At 27.1% G+C, this 13,662-nt stretch overlaps 5 protein-coding genes across 7 annotated transcripts; 3 read left to right on the forward strand and 2 right to left on the reverse strand.

Moving 5' to 3' along the window:
- Positions 1–27: 27 nt before the first annotated feature.
- Positions 28–802, forward strand: LOC122633567 (39S ribosomal protein L20, mitochondrial). The gene is made up of 3 exons (XM_043821574.1): positions 28–212; positions 296–406; positions 530–802. Exons 1-3 carry the CDS (start codon positions 126–128, stop codon positions 776–778), a joined length of 447 nt encoding a protein of 148 aa, XP_043677509.1. The 5' UTR covers positions 28–125; the 3' UTR covers positions 779–802.
- LOC122633565 (triosephosphate isomerase) lies at positions 748–2,511 on the reverse strand. Its single transcript, XM_043821570.1, has 3 exons — positions 2,253–2,511; positions 1,553–1,806; positions 748–1,475 (listed from the first exon to the last, which is right to left on the reverse strand). Exons 1-3 carry the CDS (start codon positions 2,359–2,361, stop codon positions 1,095–1,097), a joined length of 744 nt encoding a protein of 247 aa, XP_043677505.1. The 5' UTR covers positions 2,362–2,511; the 3' UTR covers positions 748–1,094.
- A 144-nt stretch (positions 2,512–2,655) lies between these two features.
- LOC122633568 (INO80 complex subunit C) lies at positions 2,656–5,541 on the forward strand. Of its 2 annotated transcripts, none has more exons than XM_043821575.1 (4): positions 2,656–2,800; positions 4,715–4,892; positions 5,130–5,197; positions 5,367–5,541. In XM_043821575.1, exons 2-4 carry the CDS (start codon positions 4,715–4,717, stop codon positions 5,496–5,498), a joined length of 378 nt encoding a protein of 125 aa, XP_043677510.1. In that variant the 5' UTR covers positions 2,656–2,800; the 3' UTR covers positions 5,499–5,541. The 2 variants fall into 2 exon arrangements, with proteins under 2 accessions (XP_043677510.1, XP_043677511.1); XM_043821576.1 differs by lacking the exon at positions 2,656–2,800 and adding an exon at positions 4,379–4,521.
- On the forward strand, positions 2,903–4,356 carry LOC122633564. Its single transcript, XM_043821569.1, has 2 exons — positions 2,903–3,997; positions 4,107–4,356. Exons 1-2 carry the CDS (start codon positions 3,338–3,340, stop codon positions 4,335–4,337), a joined length of 891 nt encoding a protein of 296 aa, XP_043677504.1. The 5' UTR covers positions 2,903–3,337; the 3' UTR covers positions 4,338–4,356.
- A 235-nt stretch (positions 5,542–5,776) lies between the features above and the next one.
- On the reverse strand, positions 5,777–7,697 carry LOC122633566 (prostaglandin E synthase 3). Of its 2 annotated transcripts, none has more exons than XM_043821571.1 (3): positions 7,559–7,697; positions 6,354–6,735; positions 5,777–6,245 (listed from the first exon to the last, which is right to left on the reverse strand). In XM_043821571.1, exons 1-3 carry the CDS (start codon positions 7,573–7,575, stop codon positions 6,126–6,128), a joined length of 519 nt encoding a protein of 172 aa, XP_043677506.1. In that variant the 5' UTR covers positions 7,576–7,697; the 3' UTR covers positions 5,777–6,125. The 2 variants fall into 2 exon arrangements, with proteins under 2 accessions (XP_043677506.1, XP_043677507.1); XM_043821572.1 differs by lacking the exon at positions 7,559–7,697 and adding an exon at positions 7,224–7,249.
- Positions 7,698–13,662: the final 5,965 nt, after the last annotated feature.

A 13,662-nucleotide genomic window follows, 5' to 3' on the forward strand; every position in this document is an offset into this window, starting at 1 on the left:
TATCGAAATAAAATTAGTATCGATATTTAGTAGTCGATAGGTGGCGATCGATGCTAGACCATTTTAAAACAAACTAACCTTTATAATTGCACGTAATAAAAAGTTATTAGTTTCTGTGAGAAAGCATGGTATTTCTATCGTTAAATTTATTGGTTCGATCCCGAGGACCAGATGAATTCTGGCGAAAACGTAAAATATTCCAAATTGCTGCTGTAAGTAATAGCATAATATATAAATAATATTTCTTATGAATTAGTTATTGTACAATCAGACTTCTAATAATTGTATCTTACAGCATTTTATAGGCAGAAGAAGAAATTGTTACTCCATCTCTATTAGAAATGTTCATAGATCTTTAGTTTTTGCTACCAAAGGACGAAAATTAAAAAAGGAAGATATGCGTGAGGTAACATTGACAAAATATATAATACTAGTATTGAATGACAATTTTATTATTGAGTGGTGTGAAAAAATTTATTAATATAAAAAAGAATAAAAAATGATCTTATTTTTAAATTTATAATTACAGCTTTGGATAACAAGAAACAATGCAGCTACATTAGAACATGATATGGATCTAAAAACATTTAATGAAGGTTTAACCAGATGTAATATTTTATTAAATTATAAGAGTTTAGCTGATTTGGCTTGTTGGGAACCAAGAACATTTAAATCTCTTGTAGCTATTGCAAATGCAAGAGCCCAACAAGATGGATTTAATAAACAAAAAACAAAAAAAGAATCAACTACTGTTATAACAAATGGTTTAATTGAATAAAGTATATATGATGTATAACATTTATGTCTTTGTTATATTTATTATATTTTCATTAAACAACTATTCTAACAACAATGTAATATATATGTATGTATGTATGTTACATGAAATATATATTTGCTTTTATTTTATGGTTGTTTCATTACTATGATTTGAGCTTTGTAAATGTTTAATAATTAAAATTTCGAAATTAAAATTGTAATGATGTATAAGAAAATATATGTTCTGATAATATGCATGTTTTAAAAATATACCCTTTGAACATATAATTGAGAAAAAAACAAACATTAACATTGAAATATGTTATGCATTGAGTTCACTGTTTAGCATTTACGATTTGTACAAAATCAGGTTTCAAAGAAGCACCTCCAACTAAAAATCCATCAATATCTTTTTCTTTTGCTAAATCTTTAGCATTTCCTGCTGTTACGGATCCACCATAAATAATTCTAATTGTTTCAGCAACATTTGCATTCACATTCTTAGTAAACCAGTTTCGTAATTTCTCATGGACTTCTTGTGCTTGTTGAGGTGTAGCAGTTTTACCTGTTCCAATTGCCCAAACAGGTTCATATGCAAGAACTACATTGTCCCATGATTTAATTTTATCTGCAATAGCTTTTGTTTGACGAAAAACTACTTCTTCCGTTTTCCCAGCTTCACGTTCTTCTAATTTTTCTCCAATACAGGCTATCACCTTCAAAATAATATTTCCTTAGAGTTATGTCATAAACATTAAAGTATAATATCATTAATAAAAGAATCATTTTTTACTTTTAATCCAGCTTCCAATGAATGCGCAACTTTTTCTGCAATCAATTCATCTGTTTCTCCAAAAACATTTCTACGTTCAGAATGTCCAAGAATTACCCATGGAATACAATTATCAAGAAGCATAGCTGGACTAATTTCACCTGTGAAAGCTCCTTTAGCTACTTTATATGCATTTTGACCACTAATATCAACATTACAAGGCAAAATACTTCGTACATATGTGAGATAAATAGATGGTACACCAACAACAATATCTGAAATAATTCATATATTAATAAGTAAAGTGTTATTATATAAGTAATATATAGAACAAATAATAAAATCATTAAGTTTTTTTTCACTTAACTATAATTTAAAATTAACATGTAAACAAACAGATAATGTAATTTAATGATACAAAAAATAAAGAGAATGATAATATATTGATTAAAGATGTTGACATATAATATAGCATATATAGGCTGATATAAAAGCTCATATAAGATGATAAATTAGAAACTGGTTTTAATGTTTTTATTACTAGTAAACTTCAAAATCTTTCTTTTTTTAGATAATTTTATAGAAAGTCATAATTGTAGTATAACTTTTATACTTCTTTAATTTTAAGTTTGTATAATATAAGAATAAACAAAGGTGGTCTAGTTACATGACTTATACTGTATATTTATGCGATACATTTTATATTTTAATAGGCACATACCAACGTTAGGATCCAATGGACCAGCTTTCAGAAATGCAACAATATCGTCGATTTCTTTTTTGGTTCCATTCATTTTCCAATTTCCACCGACAAAAAATTTTCGTCCCATGTTTGATTTGATCGTGTTACAGCTAATGAAAGTATTTAATGAAATCCGTTTCGATATTGATTCTATAACAAGTTTTTTTGACCGTTCGTCCTTATGACCTTCACGAAAGTAAGAAGGTGATTCTTGTCACGTTAGGTTCGATCTGATATCAAATTTCTGTGTCCCCCGGTAGGACTACTTTGCGCATACGTGTAGGCACAAGGTTACGTGACGTCACAATTGGAGGAATTCATTGATACTATATAGTATGCATTACTGATTTGTTATAGGTAAATTTTATGATGACGTAATAACAGATGCATTTGATTTGTGCATTTTAACCGCGCGAATGCATTTGATAAATGCTTGTAATTATTAATTCTTAACGTGTGATTATTATTTTACAAAAGTAATAATTAATAATAAGTAAAGAAGCAAAATAAATTAATCGTTAAAAAAGGTAAATATATATTTTTAATATATTGTTGTAATAAATATATAAAAAATTTGCAATCAAAAATATTATTAGATTTTTAACCTCAAATAATAAATTTTTGTTTCCACATACATATATATGCTTTCGTATGGTTCGTATGTAACGTATTTATACGTATAAAGAATTTCTTAAATTATAATATTTCCATAATCGATCACATTAATTTATTATACTTACGATATTTTACGTACGTGCACATTTTGAGGAATTCTTTTTTAGGAAACACGAGTGCAGAATGCCTCATATTTTATTAATACTCTTGATATATTTATATATTAATATTTAATTGATATTTAAAGTATATATCTCGCGTGTGATATTTCTATTAGTATAGTGTTGATTGAAGTTTGTTAAAAAAAAACAACGTATAAAAGACAAATGCTATCATACTTCTATTATTATATACCTTTGACCTCTTTTGCTATATGTACAAATAAGTGATATTTAAATGCAATATTATACATAATCAATGCAACAAACTATTATCATTTTGGAATAAGTATGCTTTACATGTCGGCTTTTAACTTGGATAAATTAGTACATTCGCTTATGCAAAGCTTGGGTTATGAAAGGTCAAAAAAAAAACATTTCTTAACCTATATGGATAAGACATATAAGATACAAAATAAAAAACTAGATATTTGTGAGAAAATGAAAGATATATATCAAAATAATCTTGATTTTTCAAATCCGTACGACATAGAACATTTCATAGAAAAGCACACAAACATTCTCGATAAATCTGTTTATTCAAAAAGCATTCCAGTTCTTGCATCTCATTTGAAAAATATTAATACAAAAATTATTCAAAAAATTAATAAAATAAAAATACAAAGTAATATTATGGAAAGTAAATATAAATTATCAAATTCTTATAAAAAGAATTCTCGCATTAAGAAGTATCAAGGAACCTTAGATAGTAAATTCAGTAAATACACATTAAAAAATACAACTTCAAAACAATATGATAATTCATTAACAAACTGTCTACAACAAAATAATAAAAAGAAATACAATGCTATCGCCTGTAATTTAACAGATAATATAATAGAATATGTGGAGTATGAAAATGAATTAAATAAGAAATTATTAGAACTTTATACGAAAGATGAAGATTTTATCAAAAAATATATACATATATCCTTATATATAGCAACTGAGGTAACTAGTAATATGAATTTATAGAAATATATGATATATACTTACTTTAAAACATGACATTTATATATAATGTTTGTTTGTTTATTTGTTATTATAATTGTATATGTAGAAGATTGATTGCTCCAATTTTGAAAACACCGATAAAAAATATCAACAAATAATTTTACTATGTAAGCAGGCAATATTGTGTTTGGTTGAACCAAGTGAAAAAGCTTATGTACTATGTACAAATAATTTGTCTGCTATTATACAAAAACATTTGTCACAAGGATGTAGATATCATTTTGAATCTTCAAGGTATTTTTTTATACTTATAGGATTCACTATCTATAATTTTTAATCATATAAATTGTCCTTAGTGATTCTACTGAGTACTATAATGCTTTATTGGTTGTAAGTCATTGGGCAAAACTTTTGGTAAAGCATCAAAATATAACTATGATTCATATGATTTGTGCTATACTTGGTTGTGAAATAAACAAAATATTAATTTTATCCTATCCAGAAGATGTTTTATCGAAGAGGTATATATTTATAGAATTTTGTGACTCATTATACATAATATGAATAATTTATATATACACATATATGTATATATAAATTGGATGTTATGATACAAGAAATTCTTATAAAATGTAAGCTAGTCATCATAAAAAAATTATAGGTTAGTTTATAATTATAAAAGTTGCTTCTACTTTATAATATTTTCATTTTTAGATGGTGAATGAAGAAGCAGTGGAAAATAATAAAAAAACTCAACCTGTATTCAAAAATCCATCTTTCCACCAACAATTTCGGCCAATAAGTAATACTGGAAAGAAAAGAACTTGGAGATCTCTTAAACAGGTTTTAGCTCAGGAACGTAGTTTACCATGGCCTACTGAAGTAGTACATTGTATGATTTTTGATTTTAATTTACGTTTAAAATCTAAATTAAAATACAGTAGTAACAATAGATCAGTCAATGTCAAGAGTAAACGATTTTATTAATATTCTATAGCGAGCGCAAAACATTTTTATAGAAACAATGCAAAATTTTGTCAGAACATCCAAACCATATTATAAATGAAATAAACTTTTACCACTGGCTAATTTATCAATGTTATTAATTCTACATTAATGTAAATTTCAGATAGTGCTATCAATGCACCGCCAAGTTTTAAACCTGCAAAGAAGTATTCTGATATATCTGGTCTGCCTGTAAGTAGTATACGAAAAATATTGTACTTTCGAGTTTTCAATTATGAAATATTTTATCAGTAAATGCATTATTTAAAAAATCAATATTTTAAAGAATCCAGTTTCATATTATGTGTCAGTTATATTATTAAGATAAGAACACAAATGTTAATCACATTTATTTGCACAGGCACGGTATACAGATCCACAAACTAAGTTATATTATGCAACTGCCGAAGAATTTGCCACAGTTCGCAGTTTGCCAATGGATATAACTGCTGGATATTTAGCATTACGTGGTGCTTCTAGTATCGTTGGTTAAGTATTTTAATTAAATTGCAAGAAATATATCATTCTTTTTTAAATTGTATGTTTCAATGTCCCTTTTTAATCACACGAAATATTTCACATATTTTAAATTTAATTTTGTATATTTATATAGAAATTTTGCATGAATTTAGGAAAAGGCTAATCAAAATTTGTAAGGAAAGAAAACCTGCTTTCCATGGATGTTTTAATTATTATTTACCTTTTATTTATTTTTAATAACTATTTAGCTTTGATATATTAATGGGCTGTACTGAAATAAACAATTCTTCAGACAATTTAAGTAGTTATCATTATTTTACCTTCTTGATATTTTACACAATTCATTAAAAAAGCTTGTCCATTAACTTATTGTATGAACTACAGACTAAAAAGGGATTAAGAATCCTTTGATACTGTATTACTGTTCATATGCCAACTTCTGCAATTATCTTTCAAATTTGTTTAGCACACCGCACAACTTGGTTGTTTGCTACTACATCGGCCATCAGCAAATTTGTAAAAATTATTTGTAATCGAAAATACAAACAGCACATGGCCTACTGAAGTATCTCTCGACGGTGCACTATCCATAGGTCATTTCTTTTAAGAGGATTAATTTGCTGTATTGTTAAAAAGTTGTTCATTCCAAATCAGGTATATCTTCATCATCACTATCCATTTCATCCACCTCATCTGCCAGATCATCGAAATTAGGCTTACTATCCCCTGAACCTCCTAAGCCACCCATGTGTCGCATCATCTATGAATGTTAATAAAATGATATAAATATATGCAATGACTCAATTAGACAAATAGACAAAAAAAAAATCTTATAATATTAATATTAATAATTTCAAAACAAATTTACTTCTTCTAATTCATGGCTGCCACCTTCAAAATCACCCTCATCATCACTATCATCTTCATCCTTCCATTTGTTGAAATCACTTTTCAACCAATGGGCCTTTGTTTTTTCCTTGGTTAATCTTGGCCAATATGGCCCTTCTTCCTTTTTAAAGAGCACTAATTCTAAAGTTCTACCTCCTAAATTCTTCATTGCTTTATCGGGATTGATCTCTTTATATAAATTAATTGTAATCTCATGCATTTTTTTTTCTGTCCCACCCAAACCCTTGAAATGTAACATTTCTGGCTCAATCTTTAAAACAGGATCTTTGCAATCCTCTAAGCATATAGTAATGAAGAGTATATCCCTCCTTTGTGCCCACATAACAGGTGGAGGAGGTAATCTGAAAAACGTTAAAAATTTAACATAAAAAACGATGAATAAAAAAATCATGGAATATTGAATTTGCTCGTGGAGAATTAGTTAGGTTAAGTACAACATAAATACAAATTTGTAAAAAAATATTTTCATAAATACCTTCTTTCCCTAAAAAAAAATATCTACCCAAACAAAATTCATAATATCGAGCCGAATTTTAAGAAACTAATACTTCGTTCATTATAATTAAATTTTGTAATCATTCGTATAGGTTAGGATAATAAAATTTATACCAAGAAAAATCGCTGGTCATTACGGCATAGCAAAAACTGTATAGGAAATGATAGGACAAAAATAGTGATTACAAAAATAGGATATAGATATATACGTAAAATCGTTTGATTTATTCCAAAAGGAATGTGTATTATATCATTTAGAAAAAATCAAAAATAATTCGAAGAAAAAGCTTATATCAGAAAAGATATCATGTTTGATCACCGGGGAATGTCTTACATGCTAGGCATCGTTATCAAGACTGTTACGTCGAAAGTGAATAAAATTTAGATACTACGTAATATTGCCATTATTATTTCGACAAAATAAAAAAAATGTTTTGAATAAAACGTGCGCTGAAATACAATGAATTGCGTCTGTTTTCCAGAATCTTCGAGAATCAATAAAACCATCCTAATACAATATGGCGGCCTTTCGAAAGCCACGGGGCGGCAATCATATTTTATTGAGTACTAATATTTAATAATATCAAGGTTTTAACGGCAATTTAGAAGATTACGACGAATGATTCTAAAATTAGTGCTGAGAAATGGGAGGGATTTTACTATACTTACTGGCCTTCCTGAGTCATTTTTTCTCACGGCTTTCGCAGTACGTGAAGGAAACAAACACAGCACACTAACGTATCGCGTCGCTGATCTGATTCGAGTATATTTCGAGATCTGAACTATCGATTTAACCAGAGTTTATGATTGGTTCTATGTAATGTATCTCGAATCTCGACTTATCGAACTTAACCCACTTTTTTCCGGTATCTGAACTTTAAACCTTATTCTCAAAATATATTGAATATTCGTCTTGTTTTAAAACAAAGAAATATTTCTCTTTTAAGATGGATCAAATTTCTTCCTCTGTTCTTAACAAAAAATAATGAATCAATGAAAAGAATAATACATAAGATATAAATCTATTTGGAATTAAGTAAAAGTAATAACTAGATTATAAATATTAAGAAGTTTCAATTTTTGATAAAATACATCGGAATTTAAGCGGGAAAAATACAAAAATTTATTGATGACAATCAAATTAATAAATTTTAAGATTAATTGAAAAATATATTAGATTAATATTAGAAATATGTACTTAAGTAATAAAGTTATGAGAAAATAGAAATGATTTATAATGTACATGTCATAATATATGTGGAGATTAATATATAAAATTATAATAATATAAAGATGAAACTAGTTTTGTAATTTATATTATCTTTGTTGTAAATATATTTAACAAAAAACCTTTTCAACGAAAGAATTTTTCAAATTAAATTAAAAACTTCATAAAGGATTGTTAGAATACTATGTTTATGAAGAATTGATTACGATATAAGTATTTTACAATATATGATTTTTAATCAGATAATTAACAGTTTAAAAAATTTTATTGTATTCTTTTTGCTTGCATATTTTGCACATTTTTCTTTCTTCATAAGAAAAATCTATACAGTATATCAGAAAAGGTTACAAACAGAAAAATTAGTCGATGGATTAAATGAAGAAAATGATAATAAAGTTAGGTTAAGAATAAAGATTAGATTTATAAACATTTCTTTATTTATAGTAAAGCAGAATATTTCACTTTTGTAAACAATTAAAATATATCAATAATATTACGATTCTTTTAGTTTTGGACAAATAGACTTTTTCATAATATTTTTTAAGTTCTCTTAACTATCATTAGAAGTTTCTATGCATGATGTTATCATATTTAAATATTTCCAATGAAAAAACTTTTCAACAAATAAAATTTAAAATAAAAATATGACAAAGTTCCAAACATAATAATATTAAATCAATCAAATATACTAAAATCTTGATAATACAAATATTTTCATACATAAATTTACAATAGAGTTGATTAAAGTGTTAATATTTAGAATTAATACATTACAGAGTTCTATTTTTCTCTAAAACCTTCTAAAAGAAAAGAAAATGTAGACTTACTTATAAAATGAAAAAAATCTATATATTAGAAATAAAAGTAAAAGAAAAAAAAAATATATATATATATTATACATAAATTGACATAATACAAAATTTAAATATATCCTTTTTACATCAATTTACAAACTACATTTCAAACTTGTAAATCTGACTTTATCTAAAGTAAACTGAACAATGTCTCTCATACAATATTTAAATTATATTTGTAAAAATATTGTGAAAACATAGAAAATCGTAACAATAAATAAAAATATAAAATAATGTGACGACGTTACTCGAATATAAAACAGAGAAAGAAAACTAGCTAAAACACGAAAACTAATCCTTTCTTGAAATCTAATATAAAATGACTATTAAGAAAGAATGATATGAAGAAAAAAGAAAGGTGTATCGTATGAAGAAAGAAACAAAAAGATAGAGACAGAGAGAGAGAGAGATAGAGAGAGAGTGAGAGAGAATGAGAGAGAGAGAGAGAGAGAGAGAGAGAGAGAGAGAGAGCGAGCGAGTGAGTGGTACATAAAGAAGTGTGAGAGAGAAAGAGAGGATGTGCTAAGAGAGGATCATATTTATACTGTGTAAAAGTAGGGGAAGGGGCAGGTGGGTTTAGATTGTAGGTCATTGGGCGGTAATGGAGGGGTTTCCCTTCTGAGTTACTGTAGTCCGCTAACAAACTGGACAACGCGGAGACGCTCTGCCAGTTTCTTTCCTTCGTAGCTTCGTTTCAGGTGATAAACGTGTTCCTGCTGGTGTTGCGCGTGCGCGTATACGACATAAATAAATACGATTTTATAAACGGATGTAATTGCAAGTGATATATTGTTTTATTTTACTTTTTTTTATTTATTCTTTTTTGTTTTTTTTTTTCTTTCTTATCGTGTATTTATTTTTTTATTTTCTACTAATTTTATGGTGTGTTAAGGGTCTTGTATACATATGTAACGTATTGATCGATAGATCAAGAAAAAAGAAAAATAAGTTTATCGGTTGTGCACGTGCAACGAAACGTGTTTTCCTGCGTATTCACGCGATATTCATTAATCAGCAAAAGAAGATAACGAGAAGAGGATAATGGAAATTGTTATGTTTTAATTAACCTAATCAATATTTTCCATAATCGAGTTTTTCGACATGTCAACGAGCTCGCTTTTTTATAAGGACAAATATCCGGTGAGTGCATTTTTCCTTTGTTTTTTTTTTTCTTGTATTTCTTTTTCTTTTTTTGATATGTGAAATGAATACTTGGAGAAAGAAAACTTGGTAGATAGAAAATATTTTCTGTATTCCGTTTGGATATAACAGACTTATTTTTCTCGTGATTATATTGTAAAAGTATTGTCTAAGATATTCTAATAAATATTCTTCCTTGTTGGGGTCGGGAAACGAAATCGTATGATTAGAAAGTCACCTTTTTTTATCAACATAGTAGTACAAGTTGATTTACGTTGTAACGAGAAAGCACATGAGAGGTTAAGATTTGAAAGTTTGTTGTGTGCTTCTACATACGAGCACGTTCGATCTCACTTCGAATTCGAATGAGATCCATCAATTTTGCGAACGTCATAAATTTAGAAAAAGGAAAAGGAAATAGACGAAGAAAAGAAATAAATAAATTAGAAATCACACGAACGTTCGAAGAGAAACCGAGAGATTGACTCGCCTTACGCCTTTTCATCGAACAAGCTAAGTATTGAATATCAGTGGTAAACGTGTCTTGTTATAAGATCCAGGTTAAGTTGTAACAGCGAGTTAGATCCTTAGGTGGGAATAGATAAAATAGATGCTTGGAAATATGTAATAAACTTCTTGGTTATTATGTAAATATATTGTATGATATTATTCTGATTCTATCAACAGAAAAAATATATTTGTTTGTCTTTTTTTCTTTTTATAAAAATATCCACAATGATTTATGAAATATTATTAATAAGTATTAAAAATATATATTTTGTATGTTTTTATATTACTTATAATAAATATTATTAATAACAGTTATAATACTTATTAATAATTATTATATATTTCTAAAAACAAGACTTGTGAGAATCTATAACCTCAAATAATTCTATAATTTTTATTCAATGTTTCGATAGATCTTTTGATCGATAATTAATTCTAATGATTGATAGAAAAATAAAAACAAAGGAAACGTGTTAAATATTTCTTGGACATAACATCAATCATATGTAAAAATAAAACGTCTATCATATTGCAAGCATGTAAGATAATAATCATGATCATGAATGACGCATTTTCGTTGAAATATCGATTCATGTTGATTATATCGATAAATCTTGTCTTTGTTAATTTTGAAAGTAAGTTTCTTTTTCATTCTTTTTCTTTCTGTTTTTAATTATGGACGATCATACAGAAGACTGTGTAATATTAAATCATGAAATTATTTTAAAAATTCATAAGAAAACGATAAATGTTTTATATTTAGAGTGATCTAGTTATCATCATCATCATCATTATTAGCAAGTATTCTTATCGTTCGTTAAATGATCGTTTCTATCCATCGTCGAAAAGAAATATTTGTTAACTTAGTCGTTTCTAACCTAATTTGTTTCGTATCTTTCGTAGTTTACTGCAATTGATTTATGAATGTGAATTTGATTTAATCGACAGTTAGTTAATATCTGATTAGTTATTAACTAATGCTATTTATATTATTTTTTTAAATAAATATTTAATCAATATTATGCATTAGTATATTATAGTATTCAAATTTATTAATATCTTTTCGAATCTTTTAAATATCGTGCAAGATACATATACTAAAGTACTACAATTTATTAATACTTCTTCGTACATACTCTTGTAGTGTCATTTATTATCACCATTATTTCAAACGCTGATGAAAATTAACCTTGATTAACGTACCGATTATAACACAATAATGATCCCGTTAGGTTAAAGCTCAACGGATTTATTCCGTTGTTGTTTTCTTTGACACGTGACGAAATATTCTTTTCGTGTCACGACGTAAAGAAGGGGTATAACGAATGGATGATAAGTTTCAGAGGGAATGTGTTACGAGGTTTAGGAAAAATAAAAAGAAAGAGAGATTGTTATATCTTCTCAACGCATCTCCTACAAGGTTATTCGTTGCGAACATTGCTCAGTATTTTAGCAATTCTTAACGGCGTAGATATCACGCGTGGGTGCGCCTTTACGTCTGTGATCGTTTTTTGTCAATAAGTTGATTCTTCATTTCTTTATATTTTCAATCTGTTTAGCATTTAATTAATGGTCTTTCGTACCAACATTTATTACTTTAGTATTAAACAATTGATTATAATAATAATAATATAATTGAATGTTTCATAGAAAAGTCGAACTTTAAATTTGATGATTAATATTGATTTGCTTGTTTCATAGCAAAATTGATTAATTTTGTATCTAATGATTGATTACAATAAAATAAGATAATAATCTGATTGATGAATGATTGTAGAAATTAGGAGAGAAAAAAAAAAGTAAGATCAAACATGATCTATATTTAAAAGTTGTATCAATTGATGTCCAAACCGGTGAATATATAGGATTTTTTTCCAAATAAACTTACAATTAGTATTATTGTTTTATCATTGACTTCCATATAATTCACTTGAATTTTCATTGAAACGTGAATATCCTCATATAAATCGAAGTCATATTATATCTAATCTAAAAGTAAAGAAGAAATGTACGAGGACAAAAGAATAAAGACACACCCACTTAGTTTGTAATATCTTTTAATGATTCCGAATTCTTTCCTCAATCTATAGATTTTATCTTTTATTTGTCCTTTTTTTTTTATTTATCGCGATGACTCTCATCAGATATGTATTGATACGTATTGATACGGAAATGAGTCAACAAATGAACACAAATAACACTAAACTATTATTAATACATATATTCTAATTGTTAACAATCATTTATTATTGTACTTGTTTTATATAAATATATATATATAATTGAAACTGATTGAAAGATCTAGTTTAAAGATAACATGTACCGTTGCATGTAACAACGACTTAGAATTTGCAATAAGAGAAGTTGTTTTATCAGATGTTCAAACATAACGGATGATTATAGTGAGTGCCAACAATACTCTACTAACAATATCGATCTAAACCTCTGGTATATAATGTAAGCAAATGTATCTAAATTTCTCTTAAGAAAGGTGTTATTGGGATCGTATGTATGTATGTATTTAGAGATACATAGATACGTACATAGATATATATGTTTTCCGCATGCGTCTATCATGCCGCACGTAATCGAACGCTGAGATTTTACATAAGCCTCCGTTAAGATTCACAAATGCGTTTTATTTTCTCACAGGTATCTTCTCAACTTAAATGCAATACCGTCATCAAGCAAGTTCGTTTGAGGAACTTTTAACTATCAACGTATGTATATATCTCCTTCATCGTACGTAAAGTTCAACGACAGGATTCTATAATCTATGGCTCGTTTTATTCGATTATATAATTATTGGATAATAATCGAAGGAGGTGAAAAAGAGAGAAAGGACGTCGACGATGTCATATAAAATTATAGCTTAAGAGATATAAGAAGTTATCTTAATCATTATTGCAATCGAATTTTACGATTAAACTTAATATTTGATCATTTTTTTTTCTATGTATTTCTGATCATATAAAATAATATTTTTAATGATCATTAAATACATTATTGATCAGCAGAAACTAACACCTGTGGCTATTTTT

This window comes from Vespula pensylvanica, chromosome 12 (assembly GCF_014466175.1).
Source record: "Vespula pensylvanica isolate Volc-1 chromosome 12, ASM1446617v1, whole genome shotgun sequence".
Taxonomy (NCBI): domain Eukaryota; kingdom Metazoa; phylum Arthropoda; class Insecta; order Hymenoptera; family Vespidae; genus Vespula; species Vespula pensylvanica.

What these genes read in the sequence shown, in the direction of transcription:
- LOC122633568 (XM_043821575.1), top strand. Translation starts at nt 4,715, where the DNA reads ATGGTGAATGAAGAAGCAGTGGAAAATAATAAAAAAACTCAACCTGTA. An exon ending in GCCTACTGAAGTAGTACATT is followed by an intron (nt 4,893 to 5,129) that starts GTATGATTTTTG and finishes TGTAAATTTCAG; the next exon opens with ATAGTGCTATCAATGCACCG. An exon ending in CTGATATATCTGGTCTGCCT is followed by an intron (nt 5,198 to 5,366) that starts GTAAGTAGTATA and finishes TTATTTGCACAG; the next exon opens with GCACGGTATACAGATCCACA.
- LOC122633564 (XM_043821569.1), top strand. Translation starts at nt 3,338, where the DNA reads ATGCTTTACATGTCGGCTTTTAACTTGGATAAATTAGTACATTCGCTT. An exon ending in CCTTATATATAGCAACTGAG is followed by an intron (nt 3,998 to 4,106) that starts GTAACTAGTAAT and finishes TTGTATATGTAG; the next exon opens with AAGATTGATTGCTCCAATTT.
- LOC122633565 (XM_043821570.1), bottom strand. Translation starts at nt 2,361, where the DNA reads ATGGGACGAAAATTTTTTGTCGGTGGAAATTGGAAAATGAATGGAACC. An exon ending in TCCATTGGATCCTAACGTTG is followed by an intron (nt 1,807 to 2,252) that starts GTATGTGCCTAT and finishes GAATTATTTCAG; the next exon opens with ATATTGTTGTTGGTGTACCA. An exon ending in CATTGGAAGCTGGATTAAAA is followed by an intron (nt 1,476 to 1,552) that starts GTAAAAAATGAT and finishes ATTATTTTGAAG; the next exon opens with GTGATAGCCTGTATTGGAGA.
- LOC122633567 (XM_043821574.1), top strand. Translation starts at nt 126, where the DNA reads ATGGTATTTCTATCGTTAAATTTATTGGTTCGATCCCGAGGACCAGAT. An exon ending in AAATATTCCAAATTGCTGCT is followed by an intron (nt 213 to 295) that starts GTAAGTAATAGC and finishes TGTATCTTACAG; the next exon opens with CATTTTATAGGCAGAAGAAG. An exon ending in AAAAGGAAGATATGCGTGAG is followed by an intron (nt 407 to 529) that starts GTAACATTGACA and finishes TTATAATTACAG; the next exon opens with CTTTGGATAACAAGAAACAA.
- LOC122633566 (XM_043821571.1), bottom strand. An exon ending in GCAGCCATGAATTAGAAGAA is followed by an intron (nt 6,246 to 6,353) that starts GTAAATTTGTTT and finishes TAACATTCATAG; the next exon opens with ATGATGCGACACATGGGTGG.